This window comes from Equus quagga, chromosome 13 (genome assembly GCF_021613505.1).
Source record: "Equus quagga isolate Etosha38 chromosome 13, UCLA_HA_Equagga_1.0, whole genome shotgun sequence".
NCBI classification, from domain to species: domain Eukaryota; kingdom Metazoa; phylum Chordata; class Mammalia; order Perissodactyla; family Equidae; genus Equus; species Equus quagga.
Window position 1 is genome coordinate 73,559,159 of NC_060279.1, and position 27,038 is coordinate 73,586,196.

A 27,038-nucleotide genomic window follows, 5' to 3' on the forward strand; every position below is an offset into this window, starting at 1 on the left:
AAGGAGGGTACGTTTTTAGGCCAAAGGCACAGGGATGTGCGAGGGTTTAGGTACATCTTCCACCTTTTCACATGGGAACAAAAATTTGCTGCCCATCCACAGGCCCCTGGGCAGGTGATTTTGTGGGATGATGTCTCCCTTGGAGGAATAAGAACTTGTTCATAACCATGAGCCCGGGTAGAGTTCAAGCGCCTCACAGGATCAGCCTCTCTTCTTCCCACAAGATAGCTGGACCTGACTTAGAAATCTGAATAGCAGCTCCAATTGAGCGCCTCTGCGTGTCAAGCGCTGTTTTCAACACTTGGTTTGAAATAACTCATTGAATCCACACAATGACCCTTTAAGATTGGTTCTGTTGCTCCCTGCATTTGACAGACCAGGGAACTGAGGCACAGAGAGATGCAGTAACTTGTCCAGGGCCACACAGCAGGCTGAGATTTGAAGCCAGGCCTTCTGACTCCAGAGCCCACATTCTTAACCTCACTTAGGTGCTAGGTCCAGAGGTTTCCAAAGTTTATTAGGATCCTGTGAAGGGGAGGACTGTGACCTCCCTCCCTATCACTCATTGCTGATAAAAAAGCAGAGCATCCCTTTGAAGTGCTCCGTTGTCACAGATAATGACCACCTCCTCTGGGCCCTCGTCCGTGTGCGACTTCTCCCACCAGCAGCTGGGAGCTGCCGAGCAGTGGTGGATTATTGACACGTGCAGTGCAGGCTCTCGGATGCCTCTGTTTTTGTCTAGGTGGAAAGGAGACTATGGGACCAGAATCCAGCAGTACTTTCCATCTAATTACGTCGAGGACATCTCAACAGCTGACGTGGAGGAGCTGGAAAAGCAGGTGAGACTCTGTCACCACAGGGGGACCTGCCATCCTGTTCTTCGGGGAAGCCGTCTCGGTGGATCCCTTGTACATGTACTGCCGTGTGGTCCCTGTGAAGCCCTGGAACAGGGACAACAGAGTGACATCGGGATTGTGCCCAGAGTTGTCAGGGGTGAAAATCACTGTGACCAGGCAGTCCTGTTGTAATCAGGCCATGCTGGGCTGGGAGGCTCTGCTTATGCGGGAGAAGCCCCTCTGGAGTGAAAATGGCCAAATGGCGACTTTGTCCTGTGCTTCAAGCAGCATGCATAGGAAACGCATTTTGTTTGGCCAGCCAGACTGCCAGAACGTGCTCGGCATGAGTAAGCAAGAAGGCCTAAGTGGAAGGTGACCTGAGGCCCTCCTGGTGACGTGCCAAACCTGATGTCTGTGCCCCGCCTCCTCTTGCCCAGAAGGCTCAAAGAGCAGCTACTTTCAGTGTGACAGTGCTTCACCAAGGGTGGCCTCTTTGTCATGAGGACTTTAATAAGGTCTTGTTAGAGCCCAAGAAATTTTCTAAGGGAGGTAGGGCAATCTGGGAAGGCTGCATGGAGGAAGGGGCATTTGAGCCTTATAAGTCCAGTTAGAGTTCAACAGCAGGAGACTAGCAGAAGGGAATTCCAGGTGGGAGGTACAGCCTGAGCAAAGGTGTGGTGATGGGAACGTGGTTGTGTTCATCGTGCTCGGTCGGAGGCAAATACTTGACCCCCTTGCTTTGTCTGTTCCGCATTGCCCTTACCCACACAGTCAGTGTTAGCCTAGTGGAGGGGCGGGGTAGTACAAGCAATGGGCAGACGCACAGTTCTGTCAGCTCTCTTGAGACCAACCTAGTCCCCATCTCACCTGGACCCTGGGATGGTTCAAATGTGCAGTGGCAGGTAGAGCTGGAAGGCTGACCAGGGCCGAGGAAAGCCTTAGAGCTAGATTGCAGAGCCTGGATGTTGCTCCCACAGGGCATGGGGAGCCACAGAAGGTTCTTGAGCTGGACTTTAGGAGTCCAAATAGTTTCATTTCATGATAATGTCAGAATAAAGGGTCTAGGATGTTTGTTTAAAGCAGACCCATGGAGAGCTTCAAATCCTGTTCTGGAATTCACAGGGCACATTTTCACCGACTGGAAACTGAAACGTGAACCTACGGCACCTGCTCGCTGCTAGGTCCCCAGCAGCAACATGCTTCATTATTTAGCTCTCTCCCGTGGACGTCTCCTGTAATGAAAATGCATTTTAAACAGGTCCGCAGGCGGCGTCTCTGCTAAACGGTGTGCTTTGGAAACCGGTTGTCTTTTTATTATTGCCGTTAAGGCTAACGTGAGTTATGTCTTGTTTCTTCACAGATTATTGAAGACAATCCCTTAGGGTCTCTCTGCAGAGGAATATTGGATCTCAACACCTACAACGTTGGTACGTGCACACGTGGTCTTAGCCTGCACTTCCACCCGGATCCCCCCAGCCTGGCTTCAGAACCTCCCCAGGCCGGGGGGGGCGGCTGTCGCTGGGTCTAGTTTTGACAAAATGGACGCTGGTTTGGCCCCCAGTGCTGTGCGGAAGCCGAGCATCGGGCCAGGCTGGTCAATGATTGCAATTTTGTTTCTGCTGTTCATATCTGTAAAGTGCCAAAACAGAATCTGGTGTATAACAAGTGCTAGATGAATGTTAGCTGTTCTTCCAGCATCATCCCGTCCTGTCAGGGACCCACCTGGGTTTCCTCTGCTATTGTAAGAGGAGTTGAGCTGTTGGCCGGGTTGCAATGCAGCGTGGAGTTGGGAGTGTTCAGTTCTAAGCCCAGCCCTGCCTCCAAGTTGCTACGAGGCCCTGGGGCTGTCACTTCTCGGTGAATTGCAGCTTCCTGGCCACTCAGCTGGGCATCAGGAAACCTGGCCTGTTCACGTTGGAGTCCGGTGCAAGGAGGGGAGTGAAGGCATGGCCCGCACACAGGCTCATACAGCGGTGGCAGGGGCGTGATTGCATGGGGCTTCCTGGGCCTTAATGGTGCCTGCTATAAAGTGGGCACATGGAAGCTTCCATGGGAAGGGGCAGTGAGGGAGACGTTCTGGGCAAGAAGCCCCAGCAGCTCTCTTCGGTGAGCAGCCACTGTCTCCACAGCAGGCCTCCACGCTCCCTGCTGTCCATCAGCCCATTAGCCAGGGTAGGCAGGAGAGGGGTTCTTTGTTCCAGTTAACAGATGAGAAATCCAAGCCTGCAAGTGACCACAGGACCTGCCTGTGAGTTAACGGGCAAGCTGGGACTGGGGTATTCAGGGCTCGTGTCTTCACTTACGTCGCTCTTTCTTTTGTCTCTTGCACCGTGTTTGCAGAGCACAGGCACATGGCTCAGGGATGAGGAAGAAGGAGCTTGAGTCAGCTCTGCTTTGAGCCTCAGCTTTGCCACTTTAGCCACGTGACCTTCCATGCATTACTTGCCCTCAGCTAGTCCCCGTTTCCTCTCCTGTAACATGGGTATCCCAAGAGTAGCACCCCCAAAACTCCTTGTGATAAGGAGCAGATAAGATACAATGCGTGTAATCTGCTTAGGACGTTGCCTGGTGTGTAGGAGCACAGCGATCTTAGCTACCGGTATTATTTGGCAGATAAAATTTTCCTCTGATGGGGACTAGGTTGGTCTCAAGAGAGCTGACAGAACTATTTGGCAGCCTAAATTTTCCTAAGGAAAATACTTCCTCTGCAGAGAGAATCTATTCTGTACCTCTCTCCTCACTTCTGGTGGCTGCCGGCAGTCCTGGTGGTCCTTGGCTCGTGCATTACTCCGATCTCAGCTCTGTCTTCCGTGGCCGTCTTCCCTGTGTCTGTGTCTCTGATTTCCCTCTCCTTTCTCTGAGAAGGACACTAGCTCTTGGATTTAGGGTGGACCTTGAGATCATCTCAAGATCTTTAGTTTCAGTACACCTGCAAAGACCCTATTTCCGTGGAAGCTTACATTCACAGAGCCCAGGGCTTAGGATGTGGACCTATCTTTTTGGAGAACACGTCTCACCCAGTTGTATACCTTAGGCAGTGGTGTGTGTCAAGAGGCCTGATACAAGGCAGACGTCCCAGTGGATGCTGACCATGACGACAGCAATGGCGGTTTGGTTGGGTGCATGAGAGAAGCGGCTTGGGCAGTGTGAAGTCTGGTCCTTGTGGCCTTCTAACAGGCTGAGTGGAACTTTTGTTGTTGTCTCTCAAAGTGAAAGCCCCACAGGGGAAAAACCAGAAGCCTTTCGTCTTTATCCTGGAGCCCAAGAAGCAGGGCGATCCTCCAGTGGAGTTTGCCACGGACAGGGTGGAGGAGCTCTTTGAGTGGTTTCAGAGCATCCGGGAGATCACCTGGAAGATCGACACCAAGGTAGGCATGCTGCTTACCTGGGCTCAGGTGGGCCTGGTACTCTCAGGCCTCTGGCACTCTGCTGAGGCTGTGGGTGGGCCTGGGCGGCAGGAGGAGCAGGCCAGGGGGCCACACGGAAATCAGGGAGGGGATGGAATGGGTTCAGACAATGGGAGCACCGTCATTATGCAGAGGAAAAGGGTGTTGGCAGTCCCCCGGGGGAGCTGGGTCTGGACTGAACCTTCCGAAGGCTCAGAGTATGTTCAGTGACACTCGATGTTTGGGGCCTGTCTGGCCCTGCATATCTTAACCAGAAAGTATTGCATTCCTCATTTTGAATGTTTTCTTGCTTCTAAAGATTGTTCAAAGGAGCCTTTCCACAGCAAGCATTCACTGGGGCCACCTCCCTGTACCTGTAGTCCAGGGCTCTGGGAATTCTGTACTCGACAAGACTCGGTTCTTTCCCTCCAGAAGTTTCTATTCTTGAGGAGGACTTTCCACTCTAGATGGGAATGAACTTTTCAGGCGGTATCCTGAATGCAGCCTTAGTGTTTGGCTGGAAGTGTTTTGAGGAGGGTGAGGTTCTGGGTGAGAATAGGAGGTTTAGAGTTAGGCACGCTGGAGTTCGCAGGCTGGTGGGGCTGGACCCTGGGCAAGTAACAGTGGTTCTCTGGGCCTCGGTTTCCTTGTCTGTAACCTGAGGAACCACATACCTGACTCACGAGATGAAGTGAACATGAAATGAGATGATGCGTGGAAAGTGCTAGGCCCACTGCCGGACACACAGAAAGGGCTCAGGTCATGACAGCACTTAATCATCATGTTGTCATCATACTAGGAGGACATGGGGAAGTATCAGGTGCCATTTGCTCTATCTTGTGGCCATAGAACTGGGAAGAAATTTCAGAGTTTCCCATGTACCCAGTTGCTTCTAAGGCAGATCTTGACCCAAAGGGCTCATCTTAAAGCTTTACCAGGACCTCTTGGGTCTCCCGGACTCTTGAGTCTCTCTCCTGCAAGGTACTTGGAGGGTCATCCACCAGTGGCCTGGTCTTCCCTTCCCTCTGGGGGCCTCAATCTGGGCCAGTCTCTGGTCACTGCAGGCCCCTTGACTCACCGTTTCAATACCCTGGAGTGAGGTCCTCTTGTTTAGAAGACTGTCTGCAAACGGCTGGTCAGATAGGCACCCTCCCTGGCAGGGCCTGCCCTTTCCCTGCCCCAGAATCTAGTCAGAGGCCTTGTATATGGGTCCTCGTTCTTCCCAAGGCTTGTCATACCATCACTAGTCACTTAGGATGAACCCTGAGCTTGTGGCCAACAAGGCTGTTCCCAATTTCCCTGATGGCACCATCTTATCTGCCCTCTTGTGCCTCTGATGCAGTACAGCTCCCAGGCACCGGGGGCGCCACTGTCCTGGGGTTCCTTTGAAAGATCCTTTCCCCCATCTTCTAGGTGTGTTCTCATTGCCGGTTGAATGGTTGTCATCATGATCTGTATGGCGCTGTTTGCCAGCTGTGACCCTCCTGAGCATATTTCAGCGTTTGTGATTCTGGACCCCTCTAGCTGAGAATGGAGAAAACACTAGTGAGAAAGCTCTTAGCAACTGTTCCCCGTAGACTTTATTCTCAGGCACTCAAGCCTCCTCTGGAATGGACCACGCATGGGGCTCAGAGGAGAGGGGGCATGGCGATGACCCCCTCGGCCTTGTGCCTCCTGGCCCTCTCCACTTCGCTTCATGGAGAAAAATGTAACTTCGCTAGAAGTCGTCCCGCCCTCCTCGCATGAAGCTTTCTGAGATTAAGCCTAGTTCTTCAAGGCTGCAATTCTCTCCCTTTGATCTACATTCCTCCGTAATTGGTTTTTACATCTGCTAAGATTTCATGAGAAAAAGATTTTTTTTTAAGTCTTGTTATTACATGTGAAGGTTAAAAAACAAGAGTCAGCAATGTCGACCAAGTTGCCGCTCTGGGCACTGCCAGCTCTAGGAGGAGCTGGCGTGGGAACAAAGAAGGAAGCCCTGTCCTGCCTCTGGGAAACCAGCTTGAGATGAGCTCTCAGCTCACTGCCGGGGGCTCCTCACCAAGGCCTTACCCTTGTGCCCGTCCCTAAGCATCTGCTCTGGGCTCTGTAATTTTACGCCATATCTTCCTTCAGTCAAGGGCAAAAGACCAGTCATAAGATCCGTCTAATTAGTGAGTTTCTAGAGCCTGACCAATGAAGTGTGCTGTGACTTCAAATTCTGAGATGGCCCGATGGGCAGAGTCTGTAGGTCTGGAGACTGACTGTTCTACAGTTTTGAAGAAGCAACTGGTATTTCGTCTTGAGCTAATACTGTTTTCTGCTGAGGTTGGAAAAAAAAGTGACGCCCCATAACTTGTCATTGGTCTGTGCTTTGTGAGGCCAAAGTTCCATAATTTGACACAGGTGTGGCATGTCCCACCCCATCCTTGTTTGAAGCAATTCTGTTGTCATTAGAGGTGAGCTGTGTTGTTGCTGGGGCTTCCTGTCCCCAGACAGCCCCAAGGTGGAAACTGTGCCCCAGGAATGCAAAGCCAAGTTGATACACGGACTAGGAGAAAATGCCTGAGGTTTCAAAGTAAGTAAGCTTCAGTCTGTCTGGCGGCATTATGCTGCCGACTGTCTGGCCGACATCTCTGCCTCTCGCTCTGTGCCCCTCCCAACCACAACAACCCCTCCCTTCTAGCCTGACCTCTGTGGCCTGCTTTGTACCCAAGGACGTTTAGAAAGTGTGGAAGGGGCTGGTGGAAGTTGGATGCGCATAGATGAGCTCCGGCAAATTTTGGAGGTTTACAGTTACCTTCAGGACTGTCCTGGTGATGTGGCCACGGCAGGAAGCCACAGAATAGGCTCGTTTGCCGGTCTTTGCAAAGGTCCCTGTTGGCCCCAGAACTCACGTCAGCGCTCATGGGGGAAGGCGTTCTTACAGAAGAAATCGGGTGCCCACACCTGCTTATTTAAAGAGGGGACGTTCTCTTTCTTGCCCTAGAGGGGGCGTTTCCGGGGAAATCAGAGTGGCCCCCACTTGCTGGCCACATGCCTGGTGGAGCGCGAAGGCCTCCTTGTTCAATTCTCCCAATAGCCCTCCCTGGGAGATGAGTACTCACGTTAGCCGCATTTTACAGTTGAGGAAACTGAAGCACAGAGAGATGGTATAACTTGCCCAGTTGACACAGCCAATAAATAGCATGGCCAGGTTTCGAACCCGTGTCTCTGATTTCAGTTCCCGTTATCGTAACCAGTGTGTCATGTAGCTCCTCTCAGCAAGTCACCACCTGTTACCTTAACACTTGCTACCCACAGGGCCCTGCTCCCAGGGGGATGTGTCTCAGTGGGGACACAGGTCTGGGCACTCGTGTTGAATGGCACCAATGTGAGACAGTTGCGTGAGGGACCGTGCAAGGCAGAGACAGGGTGAGACAGCCCTCCGGAAAGTTTGAGGAAAGCAACTTCCCTTTTCAGGCCTGGCTAGAGTTATCCTGGAAGGCTTCCTGGAAGAGGGATTATTTGGGCAGGGTCCAGGATGAGGAGGGATCTGATGGACCGGCAGAGCAGAGAGGATGGGGCGTGTAGGGCGAGGAGCCAGGAGGTCATTGCTGTGGTTCAGAGGGACCCAGGATGAGAACTCTGGGGCATTTTAGAAAAATCTTCAAGACCTGGTGGCTGATGGTGCATAAGGGACAAAGCAGAGTGGTAACATGGGTGAGGCCCATTGCTTAAGCATCTGGTCTTATCACTGACTTGCTGTGTAGCCTGGGATAAGCTGTTCCACCTCTCTGTGCTGCAAGTTCTTTGTCAGTGGAGCTATATTCTCCCTCTTGGGGGATGTGTGGGCTTAGATAAATGCACCTTAGATGAATCCATCAAGCAATCATGTGCAATGCCTGAAGCGAAGCAGCCCCCCAAATGGTGCATGTTATCATCTGCATATAATGTTCCCTCAAGGCTCCCCCTTGGCCAATGGGAGGATGCGAGTCAGAATTTGGCGAGGCCTGAGAGGGATGCCTGGTTTGGGGTGAAGTGAGATGCTCATCTTTACTCGGCTGGAGATCTGACAGGCCAGTGACTCCCAAGTCCATGGGATGTGGCCTGGGACCTGGAGAGCCCTCTGTGCAGGTCCATGGTGGGTGAAGTCCAAAGGGGAGGAGGCTATGCACGCTGCAGGGGCCAGCAGGCTCTGGCAAGGATGCCATGGTTGGTCTGCAGAGCCCACGAGGACGTGAGGGCACGGGCTTGGAGAACTGGGGCTTGACAGACTGTGGCAGTGTGGTTTTAGGGCAGGATACCAAGAGCAGAGGGTTAGGGAGAGAGGGTTGGTGACAAAGAGCCCTCACCCCCATCTGTTCTTGAGAGCTGTGACCAGGGACTGAGCTAGACGCCCATCCAGGGTGGAAACAACTTGGTCAAGAGTTTGAGCAGTAAGGGGAAGGAAGGGGGGTGGGGGCGCGGGGGAAGGGAAAAGATTCCACTTGGTTAGAGATCTGAGCATGCAGGTTGGCTGAGAGGGGACGCCGAGGGGAGGAGGACGCACGCCAGGTAAGCTGGGAGGCTGGGACTTCTCCGGTGCCGGCTTGAGCGCTGGAACTAAAGACACTGGCTCCCTGCAGGAGAACAACATGAAGTACTGGGAGAAGAACCAGTCGATCGCCATCGAGCTCTCGGACCTGGTCGTCTACTGCAAGCCAACCAGCAAGACCAAGGACAATCTAGGTACTGTCTCCCGGGACTCCGCCTCCTGACTGGTGAAAACGCTTGTTTCCTTTTGAGTCCGGCATCGTCAGAGGGCACAGTGAGCGTGGTTCCGGCTCATTCTTCGCTACCCTGAGTGGGAGCCTCCCCTTGAGTTTGTCCTCAGGATGGGGGTGCCAGTGAAACAGGCCCTTCTGGTACCTTCAAGAGGAAAACCCTCTTAGAAGGCAGATTCCTTTCCCACAACTGCTGTAACAAGTTACTACAAACTTGGTGGCTGAAAACATCATATGTTTATTATAGTCCTAGGGGCCAGAAGTCCGAAATCGGTGTCACTGGGCTGAAATTAAGGTGTTGGCAGGGCCCTGCTCCCTCCAGAGGTTCCAGGAGAGAATCTGTTCCTTGCTCTTCCAGCTTCTAGAGGCTGCAGGCATTCCGTGGCTTGTGGCCACGTCACTCCAGTCTCCACCTCTGTGGTCACATTGCCTTCTATGTAGTCAAATCTCTCTATTATAAGGACCCTGTGGTTACATTTAGGGCCCAGATAATCTCCCTATTTCAAGCCCCTTAATTTAATCACATCTGCAAAGTCCCTTTTGCCATATAAGGTCACACGGTCACAGGTTTCGGGGATCAGGACCTAGTTAACTTTGGGGGCCGTTATTCAGCTTGCCACAGAAGGATTCAAAAATGGATCTTCTGCCCAATTCTCCAAAGTAGCAAGTTGGATCTAATAATGATCCTGTTCATATTTTCTTCCCCCTTTCTTTGAGCCTTTTGAGCAACTCCTATCTTTGATCTCAAGAATCTGTGATTCCGGGAGGACCAGGGAAACAGTACTAAACTCCAGAGTTAGCGGTCCCTGGGAGGCTGCACCCCGGGCACCTCCGCATACCGGGGAAGATGCTGAAGCTCAGAATGGGACTGGGCCGGGCTCAACGTGTGTGTGGGCTGTCCCACCACGTTTGATGGGAAGGAGCAAATCCCATTCATTCTCCCCTTCGCCACACGGGCACCTGTCACATCCCTTCCTGTGGGCAGCTGATTCTCCCCCCACCAGCATGCTTGGTTCACTAGTCTTGTCTACAACATCTTTGATGAGGAAGCCAGATCTGTTATCTGTATTTCCCACTCCTAAGATCTCCTCCTGCCTGCTGACCCCTGAGGCCATTCCCCGCCCCCTTTCTGTGCTTGTGCCACTTTTGTGTTTTCTTGTACAAGGCTGTTAGTAGTTTTAAACAAAAAGTCAATTACGATAATCCTAGACTAAAAGGCTGTGGGAACCCTGGGCTCCCTTTTAATATGTGGGATCCCGGGAGGGCAGGAGCCCACAGCAGGACCAGTTATGGCAATATCATCATAACCACTCGAATGTCTTGTCCAAGAGGGAGATTCCTGGTTTCATTTTAAACCCGTGCATCCAGCCCTCACACCAAGCGTTGAGAAAATGCATGAGACACAGAATAAACGGCGACTCCCTCTCTGTGTGCAGAAAACCCCGACTTCCGAGAAATCCGCTCGTTTGTGGAGACGAAGGCAGACAGTGTCGTCAGACAGAAGCCCATCGATCTCCTGAAGTACAATCAAAAGGGCCTGACCCGCATTTACCCCAAGGGACAGAGGGTGGACTCCTCCAACTACGACCCCTTCCGCTTCTGGCTGTGTGGCTCCCAGATGGCGGCACTCAATTTCCAGACTGCAGGTAAAGGGGCACTGACTGTGGCCTGTAAATCTAAGATAACAGTGGCGTTATTCCAGGCATAGTCTGCTGGGGCCACCCATGTGACACGCTGTCCCAGAACGCATGATTTGTCTTAGGAACTCTCCAGGTTCAACCAGCATGCCCGAGTGAGGCCCATCAGTTGCCTGGCGTGATGAAGGGGACCGATGGGCACGCCTGACAGCGGCCACTTGTATTTGGCAGGCTCTGTGATGCCAAGTGACAGATGCTGACTCAGTCTGGCTTAAGAGAGAAAGGAAATGCATTAGCTCATGTCATTTAAAGTCCAGGAGCTGACTCAGCTTCAGGCACAGCTGGATACAGGCATTCAGTGGCTGTCTTCAGCGCTCTCTCCTCTTCTCTGGGCCCATCCCTTTTTGAGGGCTTCATGCTCAGACCCTTTTTTCCGGAGATAGTCACATGCTGGGAAAAGCCAACGTGCAAAACTTTTTTACGTGAATGGTCGCATAAATCACAGTGTTTTACACTTTAAGTCTCTTTTGGGGATCTAGTCGTCAGTAGTCTCCTTTATCTTATTTTTATGCCTGCATAGGATTCCACTGAGTGGAACCATACTTCACCAACTGGCCCCCTGCTGAGGCATGTTCAGCTTGCTTCCCGTCATTCTCTAGTACAGACGGCACTGCCTTCTGTAGCCTTCTGTGAGCATCATTGCACAGATGTGAGAGTCCATCTGTGGGACAAAGTCCTCAGAAGTGTAGGGTGGGTCAAACAGCACTGGCATTTTGATCAACTTTGCCCCGACGAAAACCAGTGAACACCTGTATCCAGCTGTGCCTGAGTGAAGACACATAGCCAAACCACCCTCCGTAGAGATTGTGGGTGGGAATGCAAATTGGTGAAACATTTGAATACACCCTTTTTTGGCGTAACTTCACCAACTTGGTTTTTTTCAAACTTTTCAGTCTTTGCCCATCTGATAGGTGAAAATTGATTTCACATTGTGGTTACAGCTTCCCTCCTTATTGTAGCATTAACCAGTTTTCCACGTATTTAGGGAGTATTTGCATTTTCTTTTCTGCAGACCCTCTGTTCCCGCTTCTTACCCAGTGTTTCTAATGGGGGGTAGGTATTTATAGCATACATTTATCAGCTCTCTTAGTAGGTTAAATTTATACATTTACCTGTCATTTGAGTTAAAATGATTTTTCTTTCTATAGTATGTCTTAACTTTTATGGAAATGTTTTCTATGTAGAAATTTTTAGTTTTGAGTAGGTTTTAATCTTTTTTTTATGATTCTGGATTTTGTGTCATACTTGGAAAGGGGCTCTTGGTCTGAGGTTTTTAAAAAATTCCATATTTTCTTCCAGTAACATGGGTTTTCAATGGGTTTTTTTAAACCCATATTTTTGACTCAGATACCTATATATATATATATATATATATATATATATATTTATGAGGAAGATTGGCCCTGAGCTAACTTCTGTTGCCAATCTTCCTCTTTCTGTTTGAGGAAGACTGTCGCTTAGCTAATATCTGTGCCAATCTTCCACTATTTTGTGTGAGGTGCTGCCACGGTGTGGCTTGATAAGCAGTGCTAGGGCTGTGCCTGGGATCTGAACCCACGAACCCCGGGCTGCAGAAGCAGAGCGCATGAACTTAACCATTATGCCACTGGGCTGGCCCCTCAGATACCTATTTTTAAAACTGCCTGAAATTATTTTTGGAAGAAGGTGTAAATCATTGCCCACCTGGCGCGGCCTGGCCCCAGGGGCCAGCATTCTCCTGCCTCACTCACTGTCACAGTGCTCTTTCCTCCCCAGATAAGTACATGCAGATGAACCACGCCTTGTTTTCACTCAATGGGCGGACGGGCTACGTCCTACAGCCTGAGAGCATGAGGACGGAGAAGTACGACCCCATGCCGCCCGAGTCCCAGAGGAAGATCCTGATGACTTTGACGGTCAAGGTAAGGCCCAGCTCTCCTTCCTTGCCCAGGGGGCCAGGGCCGCGCGTCACTGAGAGGGTCCAGCCCTCTGCCTTGTGATGGCCTGTCTCCTTGTGTAAACCGTCAACACTCAGACAATTTTCAGAATCTTAATTACAGCGCACGCCAGGGTCATTTCAGGGGAAAAGAACAGGGAGGAGGGTCTTCCCAAGTCCATCTTGGTCACCTCCCCATGTGTCCATCTCTTGCTGGGTTCAGCAGGGTCTCTCTGAGGTCCCGGTGAGGTCATCCTCTGGCCAGATAAGGAGAGAAATAAAATATCTGGGAAGTGGCCATTTGGTCTTTATGGAGGAGAGAGTTTATCCCCGCAGCGGCCAGTTCTGGGCTAAAAGCTTTTTTCAGATTCATCCAACTTTCAGAGGATGTGTTGTCTCTTTGTAAGAGTTTCTGTTTTCTCCTTTTTTGGGAAAATATGCAAGGTGGAGAAATGAATTGCGGTTTTCATAAGATTAAGGAAGAAAAAAATGAAGCATATGTAATCGAATGTTTAAAGAAAGACCAGTTAAGAAAAGAATACCGTATTCTCCCCCATCGTTTCCTGGGAGCTGGGAAATCGAGTGGCTAAACTCCCTCCCTGTGGGTGCCCACCTGGTCATGGGTGTGTGCGTTTCTGTGCTCAGGGGAGGTCCACCTGTTAGAGTCCAATGGCATGGGGACGCCCATCCTGGCTCATCCTCAACAGCTATGGGAATCCACCCCAACTCTCCGCCCCCATTTCCTCACCCCCAAGAAGGGAACAGTGGTGGTGTCCACTGCAGAAGGGGTTAGGACTTCTTCAGTGAAGAAATTGAGGCTGGCTTTGAACTCGTACAGTCTGGCTCTACAACCCGAACTGAGCTCCGTGCTAGACCACCCACGCAGAACTTGTTAGCTCTTCCCAGGATGGCTCCAGGAGAATTCCAGTACTTACCTTTGATGTTCTAGGTTCTTGGGGCTCGCCATCTCCCCAAACTTGGACGGAGTATTGCATGTCCCTTTGTGGAGGTGGAAATATGTGGAGCCGAATATGACAACAACAAGTTTAAGACGACAGTTGTGAGTAAGTTGCCTGGTTCCTTTCTCCTTTCAAACTTCAGTCGAGCTGACTCACATGTTAGGGATGCACTGGGAATTTGGTAATGCACTTTTGTTGTCCAGGTCTTTTACTTCATTCTTCTTGCACACTACAGTTCAACTCGGAGGGGAACCAAAGGCCTGTGTGGTTAAATAGTTGGACTGGTACCCAGTGCTATGTTTCTCTGCCTGTCACTCATGTCGAGAGACCTGGGCAAGGCTCTTGCTCCCCGTGCCATGACAGTAGGGTGGTCTTCTCTCTGCATTAGGCCCCACCTGCTTTATCTACTGAGTTCAAGGCTAAGAAGCAGAGACACAGAGAGGATGTGGCTGACCTGACCCAAGGGCTGCAGCCTAACCTGCATGATCTTATCCCACAGAGGGCAGGGAGGCCAAGAGAAATGTTTGTTCTTCCATATGAAGCCGGGAAGACGTTGTCTGTGGGCCCCTTCAGGCCTGCCCCCTGGTAAAATGTAGCCCGATGAGCAGCTCATGTGCTGACCAGTGAAACTGGTGTTGTTAGAGGCCAGCAGGTTCACTGCTTGCCTTGCTCTGTGAGGCTCGTTCTGCCCCGACAACTCCAGAACCCATGCCTGTTCTTTCTCTTCAGAGAGCCTAACCCGCGTCCCTCATCAGACAAGGGATTCAGTGCTCACCTCTTCCAAACCACCTCTTCCTGCTCTGCCATCCACATCCCAGAGAGTTGAGACGGGAGATGTATAAAGGGAAGGTGGCCCCTGCTTGCTGAGGGCCAGGCCTGGGACAACAGCTTTACCAGGATTGCTACTGGGAAGAAAAAGATTATTTCTTAGATCTTGATATAGATGCACATTTACATGGTTGCTAAAGAAATTCAAAGCCAATGGAGTTAGAGATGGTTTTACCAGGTGGGGGCAGGATGAACGAGGCCTCTAATGAGCTCTGATTTCCTTCCAGATGACAATGGCCTAAGCCCTGTTTGGGCTCCAACACAGGAGAAGGTGACGTTTGAAATTTATGACCCAAACCTCGCGTTTCTGCGCTTTGTGGTTTATGAGGAAGATATGTTCAGTGATCCCAACTTTCTTGCTCATGCCACTTACCCCATTAAAGGGATCAAATCAGGTAAGACGCATTTCTCCTCGTTTTTATTAAATCATTGCAAAACCGACTGGGTGGCTTGGACAGCTGATCTCCAGGTAGTTCCCGTGAGCTGGCCACGTGTCTAGCCCCGTATCCAGCATCATTTACATGGGGATGGGGAAGGTGGCGAGATAGGATGCTGGGCTCTTCAAAATCAGGCGTCCGCATGCAAAGTTGGGTTATTGATTGATTGTCCACCTGGCACTGTAGTTTGATTTCATTCTGAAAAGTTTGAAGCTATTTGCCTCTCTCGGCCAGGGCTTAAGTCTAGTTGGATCTCCCACCCTCTTCCTGGCTGGCAGCGTGCTCTGGTGGGAAGGACAAAGCCCTTAACAACTGGCGTGAGTTACCATCTTAGGTCCACCTCCTCCGAGTCATCCTGGGCAAGTTACTTAAGCTTTCTGAGCTTCACTTTCTTCTTCTATAAAATTGGGGTGCTTGATTTAATTCTTCTCTGCTGAACAAAACACAGAACCCCTTCGTGCTTTGAGAAGGGTCATTCTGTGTGTGCCTGGGACCAAGCCATGCTGGGTCATGTGATCGGCTCTTAAGAATCAAGAGACTGCGTCCCACCCCTCCAACGCAGCCAGACAGCCTCCCCTAGGGGAGGGGATTTGGGACCCATGAGCTTGGCGCTGCCTCCAGGTCCATTTATCCACGTGGCTACTTTGTCAATGTGGCTGTCGTTATCTTGTATGCAGTTTCTCTCATTTACTTTCCTGCTGGATTTTATGTATCATACTTGATGAACAGGCCCTCACTCGTGTTGAATTCCCTTTTTCCCCTTAGTATTTCTGAGGCATGAGACATAAAATCATAGGTCCTTCTGGATTTCTCATGAGGTCACTGTTGCCCTGTTTTCTAAGGATCGTTTTAATGATTTATATACAAATATAGTCTTTTCTCTTGATGTTGTTTAGAAACCTTGGGTCCTGTGTTTTTCCCCCTAAACTTGAGATATTCCCTAAATTTCTACCTTTCCTAGTGTCATAAATCTGATCCTTTCCACCACTGGGCACTTGCCCCATTAGGTATGCTGGGGACTCTGGTTAGAGAGTGCAGGTTCCTAGGCCCATCTGGGGTGATTTGATTCAACCAGTCTGAGGTGGAACCTAGGAATCTGCATGCTTAGCCAGCTCCTCACATGGCCTTTGGATGGCACCTTGAGAAAACTAGCTAGGCCGAGGCTGCCCATCTTATCATCGAGGAAACAAATTCCTAAGCAAGTGGGTAGATTAAACAAGAACTTGAGAAATGTTTAAACTTTCTGATTTTTTTTTTTTAGCACTTTAGAAATCTCCATCTTCATAATTTAATAGGAATGAGGATACGTTTGTAAGTTCCTGAGGCCTGATGGTTGGCAACCCGCCTTGGTTCATTTTTCCCACACTGTAAACTACGTTAAACCTAGCAATTTTGCTGCAGAGTTTGCCTTTGCAATTTGCCTCTTGTAGATTAGCCAAGTGAATAAGGCTTAGGACAGATGTCTTTTTATGGTCACTGTGCCTGGCTGCGCTAACCCACCTCCGCTGGATTCATCCTGCAGACAGCGGCTCTGCTGTTACCCGCTCCTAGCCGATGTCCTCTGGAAGCGTGAGGGACGTGAGCATTGGAGCCCCTCCCAGGGCCTTGGAGAGAGGTCACAGTTGATGGACTCTCCTCCCTGGCCACCAAATTATGTCGATTCATCTAGAAAATGCTATGAATTAGCTTGGAGATTAAAAAAAAGAGAGAGAACAAAACCTCAAGGATGATGAAATATGTGGCCCCCGACTGCGGGATGCTCTCAATAGGACCTTCTCTCTCTCTCCCTTCCAGCTTCCAGCAAGGCCTGGTACATCCATATTCATGGAGGAACGAAACAAAATGAACAATCCCGTTGTGCACAAGGCATTGGGGGCCTTCGGAACTCAAAAATAGACTTTGCGCATTGTCACTAGGGATGCACTTAAGCTTTTAAGCCAGCTGGAGCTTGGGAAGGGAGGAAAACAGCATTTATTGTGTTAGTGCCTTAAACTCTTTCTCTTTTAATCCTCACAGCAATCCTGTGAAAGAGGTTTTATCATCTCTGCTTTTTAAATATGAGAATTTTGTGGCCTAGAGATGTTAATTAACTTGGTCAAGGTCACACACCTGTAGGACCAGAGCTGGGATTCAAACCCAGGAATGTCTTACTTCACACCCCATGTTCTTCCTACTCTGCGGGCTACCCTTGAGGCCTCCGCTACTCCTAATAAGCCAAGATGCTATCCTACTTCCAAAGATACCTATCTCACTTCCAAAGATACCTATCTCTGTCTCCCTTTCCTCTCTGACACGACCAAAACCAACACGGATAAGAACAGAATCAAACTCTATTTTTGGTGAAATGGGCAAACACCTTTCAGCCCTAAACCCAATATACATGAAGGGCTGTTCGCAAAAGTGAGACTTGGGCAGTGAGAGGAGGTACGTTGGTCCTCTGTATCTGCGGCATCTGCATCCTCCGCTTCAACCAACCACAGAGCGTGTACCACGTTTACGATTCGTGGTTGATGGAGGCTGCGGATGTGCAACTCATGGATGTGGAGGGCCGACTTACGGACTTGAGCATCTGTGGATTTTGGTAGCCATGGAGGGTCCTGGAACCAATCCCCTGTGGATACCAAGGGACAGCTGTACATGTTGCTGGAGACATCCAGCCAAGCGGACAGAGCTCACTTCTCCAATTTGGAGGCCCGGGCCACTTGGCAGCCTCCCTGAACATCGAGGAGTGTTCAGCGTTCCAGTACATTCTAATAGTTGATCAACACGTAGACTGACTTCTTCCCCACAGACCAGCTCCTTAGAGATGCAGACTCTCGGTCCCCACCCCAACCCTCCCACGTCAGAATCTGCATTTTAATAAGACCCACAGGTGATTCACCTCGCATTAAAGCTGAAGAAGCCCTGGGCTTAGACTGCTAGGATTCTGTGGGCGTCCAGACCAAAAACAAACCAGCAAACAAACCAACAAAAATATTCCATCCCCTGGAGGGCGAAATAGATCAGAAAATGTCTCAACAGCAGGATTCAATGAGAACAATGTCCCCAAAATCCACCAGGGAAAAGAAGAGGATGCAGATGCCACAGATACAGAGGACCAGCGTACCTCCTCTCACTGCCCAAGTCTCACTTTTGCGAACAGCCCTTCATTTACCCATTTACACTGTCACTCAAGTATAAAATCAAGTACAGAAATGTTCGAACATGCACAATTCAGGGATTATATGTCTCGTGAGCTTGTATTGAAGAAAACAAAAGAAGACAAACTTAGCCAGGCAAAATATCGATGGAAAACTTCAGTAAAAAGGTGCTGAGTGTTGGACATTTAAAACTTTGTGCATTTCATTGTGTGTGTAAATTTTATATCAGAAAAAGAATACTGTAAGCAAATATTGAGCTCTAGTTAATGAGATGCATGCTGACACATTCACTGGGAAGTGTACAGATGTCTCCATCCTACTTTGAAATATATACACGTGCACGCACATGATAGATTGGTGGCTGGGTAAATGTGATAAAACAAGTCAAAGGTTAATGGTGAGATCTAGGCAGTGGGTGTACAGATGTTCCTTGTAATATTCTTTTAGCTTTGCTGTATAAATGTCAGAAAAATATAAGTCTCCCTTTGTGGGAGAATTATGGTTACAAAATGGAACGCAAATATTACACACCGTGTCGGTGTAGAAATAATAATACAGTTTACCCAAATTAGAGGAAGAAAAGGGAGAGCAGTATAGGGTTGGGCAAGCATGCCAGTTTCCTCATCATAAGCAGTGGGAAGTGAGAGATTCAGTCGATGTTATTTAAAGGTGATAAATCTCCTGAGAGTGAAAAGGTTCTCTAAGAGAAATAATCATCATCATTGAACAAGCCAAAAACTGAATGATGAAAGGCACAGAGGAAAGAGAGGGGGGTGCCCTAATTTGGGCATGGTCTGTCCTGGAGAATCAGTAGATACAACGCAAATAAAAAATTTTCAAGTCGAACGAGGGCCATACAGTGAATCCCCATGATAGGATGTTAAATGGAAATTGTAAGGTTCAGAATTGCTTAGGTCAGGGTCTTATCCTTTCGGGTTTTAAAGGAAACTCAGACATGTGCAGAGACTATTTTGGGAAGCTACTGTTAATAATAGTTCCTTCTGGAATAAGGAGTTATGAGTGGGTGGGAGCGAGACTTTCATTGTTACTGTGGATTCTTTTGTACTACTTACTTAAGACAAGCAAACTCAACTTTGAGATGTGTTGCCTTAAACATTACTTAATTGGGGGAAAAATTCAGCTCCATCTCAGCCCTTCTCTAAATAAAAAGAAACGTTTAAATGACTGTCAGACACAGCTCCTAATTGTAAATAGGGAATGGCTTTTAGAGGAGGATGATCAATACTGCTGTGAACTGCCAAGGGACGGGAAGATTGCCTCCCATTGGAAATCTTTAAAGATACGACACACCCTTGGCTATGCTTTGTAAATGACTAAGTGGAGGAAATAGGTGTGAAGATTCATTACTCTTTTGAGTCTTTTGGCCTCAGGAGTATTTAAAGAATGGAAGCACAGCTGCAGTCACTCTAAAGTCAATGTGTAATGTCCTGTGGATTTTAATTTCTTCTGAGTGAATCATTTTCATTTCTAGATGGCAGGTATTTTGAACTTCTCTGAGTAGACCTGTCAAGGCTGCATTCTGGAGCCCCTCTCTCTAACCGTCAGGATGGGACTTCTGGCTTCCTGAAAGTCAGCCCCTAGCATGGGGCACTGACCTCTCTGCTTCTTGGATGGGACATGTGATCCCTGGGTACCCCAGGAAAGCTAAGGTCTGACAATAATCGCCTGCCTTTGCGTTGTTTTTCTATTCTGCTGCAGGATTTAGATCTGTTCCTCTGAAGAATGGGTACAGTGAAGACATTGAGCTGGCTTCCCTCCTGGTTTTCTGTGAGATGCGGCCCGTCCTGGTGAGTGGAGAAACACCAGTTGGGGTTCCCTGAGCTATGCCTGCTGGTGGGGTGGAAATGGCCAGTGAGTGCAGTTGGCTGATGGACTTAAACTCATTGAAAATTGTCTAGTCAAACTTGCCACATCATTAAAGAGGAATTCCTTTTAGCTACAGATTTACCCAGGGCTCCTAGGTTTTTCCTCCCAATGATAAATAAATGAAAAGCAACAGGATCTATTGGAGTATATGAGGAACCTATTTGGTTTAAAACTAATCTGTCCTGACCTTGTTTTGCCAAAAGGGCCTAATGTGGCCTGTCGAGCATGCATTGTATGCCTGCTTTAAACATTTACAATGTCCCAAAGCCGAGGATGATGCCCTTAAAGATAGGGATGTATCTTCCCCACTTTCGGCATTTCCTTAAGAATAAGCATCTCTTCCTGGAAACTAAGGATTAATTACCGACCTTCTGTGCTCACCTTGTGACCACTGATCTGCTGTGCCAGCCAAGCAATCTCATGACTGTCGTACAAGGTACATTCCTCTTGTATATGATGTATGCTGTTTGTTCCAAGATGGTGTATAACCCCTCTGGACACCCCATTTCTTTGGTGCCCTTCCTTCTTTGGGAAAAGAAGGTCCCGGGCTACAGTCCTCAGACCTGGCTCATAATAAACTCACCCCAATTTTGATTTATAGATTCATTATGGATTATTTGTGTCGACATCAGCATCCATCCTTCTTGGAGACTGCTGTACGATTCTGTGCGTAGGCCATGTAGTTGGAAAGGGTGAAGCTCTGTGGAAGTTCCTTAGTTTCATGTTAGCAAGAGCCAGACAAGAGAGTGCTCTTCTAGATAACCTGATCCTTCCTCGGTGCTTTTCCCTCCTGTTGGGCTTTGGTAATCCCTTAAAAGGTCTGAGAGCATCCTGCAAGGCCTTGTTGTGACCTGTCCCCGGGGAGGAACTTTGTGGACCGCAACTTCCCATAGTGAGCAGCGCTCCTTTTGTGGTTCTCTCTGCTGCTGGAGGAGCTGGCCTTCTTGATCCTTTTGGTTTGCCAAGGCCTTGAAGATAACTTAGTCCCTCTTTGATTAACCAATTTTCGGGTAGACTTGGCAGAAAGGGCTTGGCCTCCTTGAACCTTGAACTATGAACGAGGATGAGGTGAAGCTGCTCAGGACCCAGCACCAAGCTGTGGGGAGTTCGGGTCTTGGGTTTGATGGCGGGAGAGATCTGGATATTGATGGTGATTCTGAGGCTTCAGGATCTTCCTGATGGCCTCTCCCATAGAATGAAACCCACTCGGGATGTGTTTTTGCAAGGCTTCGTACATGGCCAATATACTCTCCCACAATCTTTCCATTCCCCTACCACAAAACCCGGCCTTGGCTGGGGGATTTCAAGGGTCACCCCACCTATCTTAGGATAACCTAGAAAAACTATGGTTCTGGCCCCCAGAGGGCTGATGTGGGCTTGGTCAGTGCTGCCAGATGCGCGTCTTGTTTTCTCTCCTTGGTTGTCCTCTGAGTAGAGAAATCACAGCCTGTACCGTTGTTCTTTTGGCTCTAAGGGTGAAACAGTGATTTGGAAGTTGCTTGTTTGGCAATTTGCAGAATAGAGCTGAGAGCCTTCCAATGGGGAAGGGAGATGGGGGGTGGGCTGGGGATGCCTTTTAGCAGTCATTGTCCACGCAGTAAAAATTCATGAACTTGACTCAGAGGAGAGAACATTAGGCTTTTCTGAATAGCTGTTTCCCTTACGTACAGTTTTTGCAACCTTGATGGTTTAACACTCCAAAGCATTTTAGAAGCACCGAGATGCAGGCGGATGCAAAAATAAGGAAAGATAGAAAGCAGTAAAAACAGGAAGGAGAGACTTAAAGGCACCATAGTTGCGGCCCAAGGGCCTCAGTGACGGCCAAAGGCCTCGCTTTTTGTTGGTACATAATAAGTGTGTGATGGTGAAATCTGTCTTAAGAGGATAAGCGGATGGATATTGAAAGTTTTCCATTTTGAAACAAATTTAAATGTGAACGCTTGAGACTGTCAAAATAAATGTACTGTTTATATGAAAATTCTAGTTTTCACTTGAACCTTAAGTTATGGATCAAAAAATCACCTTCCACGATTCTTCCTGTGACAGAAATGCTCAGTCGTGAAAGTTTCTATAAATTCCTCCTTTTACCAGGTGACTGAGTCATCATCAAGTCCTTGTTGAGAATGCCCACGTTTTAAATTTCTCCTCTTTTAGAATGAATTATGCATTTGCCAATTTATCATTAATGAGACTATCTGAGGTCTTTAATACGTCTATTAAAAGACTTAAGCTAGGGGCGGGCCCTGTGGCCAAGTGGCTAATAAGTTCGAGCTCTCCGCTGCAGCGGCCCAGGGTTATACTGGTTCGGATCCTGGGCGCAGACATGGCACCGCTCATCAGGCCACGTTGAGGTGGCGTCCCACATGCCACAACTAGGACCCACAACTAAAAATACACAACTGTGTACTTGGGGGATTTGGGGAGAAAAAAGCAAAAAAAAAAAAAAAAAAAAAAGGCAAGTTAGAATATATTTTGTACAAATGGTTCAAAAATCCAATCACAGCCTAGACGGTCTGGAGAGTGTAGTTTTATAAGTGGGAGGAAGGGCGTAGATAAAGTTTGCATTTCATCTGTGTGCTTCCTTTGTGTCCTAGGCCAATGCATTCTTTATGCAAGTATAATAACAATAATAATACAAATTTCATGTATACATGCGTAATTTTTTTTCTTTAAAGCTAGTTTTTTTTTTTTTAAACTTAGGCACTCTTGACAGTTGAGGCCGGATCATCCAGGTGGGGCTGTCCTGTGCATCATGGGACGTTTAGCAGCATCCCTGCCCTCGACCCACTAGATGCCAGCAGCACCCCCTCTTGTATAACAACCAAAACTACCACCAGACATTGTCAGATGTCCCCTGGGTGGTAAAATCATCCTTGGTTGAGAACCACTGCTTGAAAGTGAGAGAAGCACTTTTTATACTGTTACCTAATGTTCATTAGCATTTAAATGACTGACAGATTTTCCCGTCAAGTGAGTGGACGATAGATTAATCATTCACCCAAGCTGGGCATTTATATAAAATCCACTTACAAGCAGGGCTCTCATGAACGTCTTTGTGTGGTCACCCTTTTCCTCCTTTAGTTCAGAACTATTTCCTTAGGATTGATTCCCAGATATGGAATGAGTGGGATCAATGATTTTAGCAGGGTGGTAAAATTGTAAAACTTAGGCCTTCAGCAAAGCCTTGAATAAGTGAGCTTGAAGACTCTTGGCTTAGTCAAGCTTACGTCTCCCCAGCCCACCACAGGATGCGGGATTCTCTTGCCTCGGGAAAGAGAACCAGCACTTCCTCTCTAAGTACATAAACCCACCTGCAGACATTTCTTGGAAAAATGAAGTGATAAAATGGGTTTTGGGTGGTGGTAGGACAGCGTTTGTCTGGATACTGCTCTGCAAAGCTGTCATAAACAAACCAAAACAATATAAATAATTTAAATGATGAGGTATCATTAATGGCAGAGGAAATGCATACGTTTAAAGGAAAATGTGTTTATCCAGATTTGACTTCCTTGATGAGGGAAGCTTCACGGGTTGGGTGTGGTTGGGGATGTCGCCGCAGAGCGTAGGGGGAGGTGGGGGCCTCGTGTGGGGTTCTAAGTGGAACGTTGACTCTCCCAGATGTGCTTTCTGAAGGAGCTGTGGCGGAAAAGTTGTGTGTGTGCAAATTTCCTTACAGCTGCCGGTTCTCGAGCTTTTATTTAGTTCCACATCTGTCACCAGGTTCTGAGCGACGCACAGGTGCTGTTTGGTGATTCTGCCCACACGGCAAGGAGGGGTCTTTCGCAGGAGCTGGGTTGTGTTTGGTAGGCCTGGGTTTTCTCACCACCCAAAGGTCAAACCTTGTTTTATTTGTCAGCCACATCCTCTGTGATGCCCGGGAGAGACAGCTTCAGGAAAGTAAACAGCTTCAGGAAAGGCTGGTCTGAGCAAATGATTGATCCGCTGAGGGCCGAGATGGAGTTTAAACTCTGTCTCAGCAAATGTTTGTGAGTGAAGTCCCAGGAAACTGTCAATAAGCACTTTCAGTCCCTCTGAAGAAGCCATTCACATGTCACAATTACTTTGTCAATTCTTAGCCCTGTACTCCATTAGCCATATATATGGTTTACAAAGAGTATTTTTTAACACCACTTTATTACCTACTATATTTAATTTGAGAAACAGAAACAGAAAGGAAGGAGGGGGTTGAAAAAAAATCCCCGTAAACAACCTGTACATAACCACAGATAGCATTGTGGTATGTTTCCTTCTCCTAATAAGGTTTGCATATGATATTTGCATGGTTGGATTCCTATAATACCTATGATTGTGTGCCCTTTGTCCACTTCACAGATGACTTTGAGCATTTTTCCATGATGTGATAGGTTTTTCAAAGCCGTTAATGCCCGTTTCATCAGGTGGAGGTCCCTAATTCACTTAGTTATCCTCCCACTGATGGACAGTTAGGTTATTTTTTATAAATAATGAAGGGCTTCATGTAACATTTTTTGATTAAAATTATTTCCTGAGGCTAGATATTTAGTAATGGAATAATAGAGCAGAAAAGGAAAAAAGTCCTTATAGTTCTGAATATATGTCGAATTGTTCTCTGAAAGTAAATAGTTTCTTTTAAGTTGATGTATTACATGCAGTCTTGCCATTAATTGAAAAGGGGCTCCACTCAAATGATCTAAACTTGTGAGATTCAGAAGAATGGGGCAGGAGAAAGTATGGAAACCTGAATGTTCATCCTAATCATCGTCAATAGCCAAGCTGGCAGTACCTGGAGAGTACGTTTGAGAAGACTGGCTGCCCGGACCTTTGAGAACTGATCTTGGTGTGGACTGTGCTTAGTTTTGTGCTGGATGAGAGCTAAGGTGGGAGGGGTGGAGTGGCCTAGTGGAGAGACAGGATTCTGTGGTTCCTGGCGAGGGCTCAGCCGGAGCAGGTGTGTGAGTCCCTTTGGAGAAGGGCTGTGGCACACACTTCTGGAGTCCTGGAGGACCAGCATGGGGTGCTGCCCTCTGGAACGCAACTGGTCCTGGTTTTTGAGGTTGGAGAGGATTTCTTTACAGTCGGGGAGACCCAGAGGCACAGAGAACGGCCCTCCTTGGGCCCCAACAACTGAAGTTTGCCCAAAGCCGGCCTCAAAGAGCAGAAACTGCTGTGCCTCCCACTAAGACCCGACAACTCAGTGTCACTACTGTTCACAAAAACCGTGAGCACGCAATGAAAAAATGGGCACAGAGAGCAAGAAGAGGAAGAAAGACTCAGGTGGACACCTGTACAGGTGGCTGGCAGATGACGTACAGCTGCTGGAAGCATCCGATGAGAACCCTAACACAGAAGTCGTAAGAGCGTTCAAGGATATCTAAGTATAGCACTGAATAGACTTTCCGGAATTTGAAGCCAAAAAGCGATTTCTTGAATTTAAAAATTTAGTATATAAATAGAGAGATCAGCATTAGTGACCCAGAAGACCACATGGAAGAAATCTCTCAGTCCAAAGCAATACCATCATGAGATGGAAGTCATTAAGGAAAAGAGAGGCTCAGAGGACAGATGCAAATGACCTGACGGGCGAGCATGTCCTGAAGGATAAAGTGGAACAGATGGGTGGGTAGCTATTAATGAAACAGTGAGTAGAGGGAATTTTCTCTGATTTTCTGCTTGAGAGGGCTCACTTGGTTCCTGAAGGGTTGACTAGAAATCACACCCACACCCCTGTCGTATTTTAGTAGAAGTTTTGAATTCCAGGGATAAATCAAAAACCTAAACTTCCCAATGCCTCAAGTTATCCAGAAAGAAAACTTAAGTAGATCTAATATCAGACTTGTCCTCTTCAGCACTGGACACTAGAAGATAGTAGAATGTCATCTGTAGTCTAGAAAGACAGAAGAATTCAGTGTCCAGCCACCCACATGGCTAGGCAGCGGAAATGTATTTGTGGATATGCAAGATTTTAGATATTATTTATCTCACCCAAGAAAGCACCTGAATCAATGGAAACTTTAATCAGAAGGGAGATTTCCAATTAGGGAGATGAAGAGGTGGAAATAATGAATAATTTTGTGGTACAGTTAGATTTTGCAGGATGACAACAGGATGATTAAAATTTTGTGATGTTAAGTGTCAAAGATTCTTGAAACAGAAGGAATACACTATAATGAAAAATTTATGAATAGTCTGGAACTGAAACTACATCAGCAAAACCCAGGAGTAGAGAGGTAAATTAAAGGTGCCCTGAAAGCTTTCAGTTTGATGGTTTGGGGGATCGGTAGACACATAAGGCATCCTGCAAGGGGAGAGTTACTTCTGAAATGTTGATGTAAAAAGAAAATGTAATTTTAATCAGGATTATTGAAAACTGAAGGTAACCACCGTAAAAATTGAAAAGCAGAGGAGAAATAAGGAGGACAAAAAAAGGAGATATACAGAAACTTGACTAAGAGAGTAAAAATAAGGAAAAAGAGCATAAAAGAAGAAATTAAAGCAAAGAAAAATGTATAATAATCAAAATGGAATGGGTATAACATATTTGATTCAGTGAGTGGACTGAATTCTATTTAAAAAGAAGCAAAGAAATCCAACTTTGCAATGTTTACGAGAAATAAGCCTAAAACAAACAGTAAAGAAAGGTTAAAAAACCCCCCAGGAATGGAGGAGTTATTGGGAAAAATTAGGAAGGGAAAATTAAAATAAAGTAGAATTAAAGATGAAAAGTACCAAGAACATTAAGAGGAACTATATGACCTAACGATAGAATGTTTGGTTTACAAAAGGGATATAAGAGTTGCAGGTGTTTAATTAGGAACCACATTACCGTGCTAAATATGTAGAACAAAAGCTCCTACAAATATAAAGATTACTTGATTAAAAAAAACCCAGAATTTAGAATGTCTAGTATACAAAAAAATCAGCAAGGACAGGTGATCAAGCTAATATGACTAACAAGCTTGATGGGAGAGGTACAACTTTGTGTCCTACAGGTGGATAATGTACCCTGTTTTCTTCTATTTTTTCAGAAACTATAATCTTGATTGCATACTTGGTCACAAAAAAAACCTTAATGCATTTGTTTATTACCTGATAAAATGTGAAAGATAATGAAACGATGGCTAAAATGTTCACTATTTGAAAATAAAAAATTCCTAGATGAAATAAATCAAAACAAGTAAATTACCTAGGAAGTAGAAAAACACTTATGCCGTAACTATGTTTAGAAGAGGAAAGGGCTTGCCTTAAAGCTG

The 27,038-nt window shown here is 47.5% G+C and overlaps 1 protein-coding gene across 1 annotated transcript in view; it reads left to right on the forward strand.

Annotated features, from left to right (window-relative positions):
• The window catches only part of PLCG2 (phospholipase C gamma 2), a 144,504-nt gene that overhangs the window by 109,358 nt on the left and 8,108 nt on the right, over positions 1-27,038 (forward strand). The window contains exons 23-31 of the mRNA XM_046682466.1: positions 743-839; positions 2,197-2,263; positions 4,047-4,204; positions 8,809-8,911; positions 10,383-10,592; positions 12,399-12,544; positions 13,508-13,622; positions 14,573-14,740; positions 19,642-19,730. Of these exons, the coding sequence (XP_046538422.1) occupies positions 743-839; positions 2,197-2,263; positions 4,047-4,204; positions 8,809-8,911; positions 10,383-10,592; positions 12,399-12,544; positions 13,508-13,622; positions 14,573-14,740; positions 19,642-19,730 (1,153 nt within the window). The remainder of the gene's footprint in view (positions 1-742; positions 840-2,196; positions 2,264-4,046; positions 4,205-8,808; positions 8,912-10,382; positions 10,593-12,398; positions 12,545-13,507; positions 13,623-14,572; positions 14,741-19,641; positions 19,731-27,038) is intronic.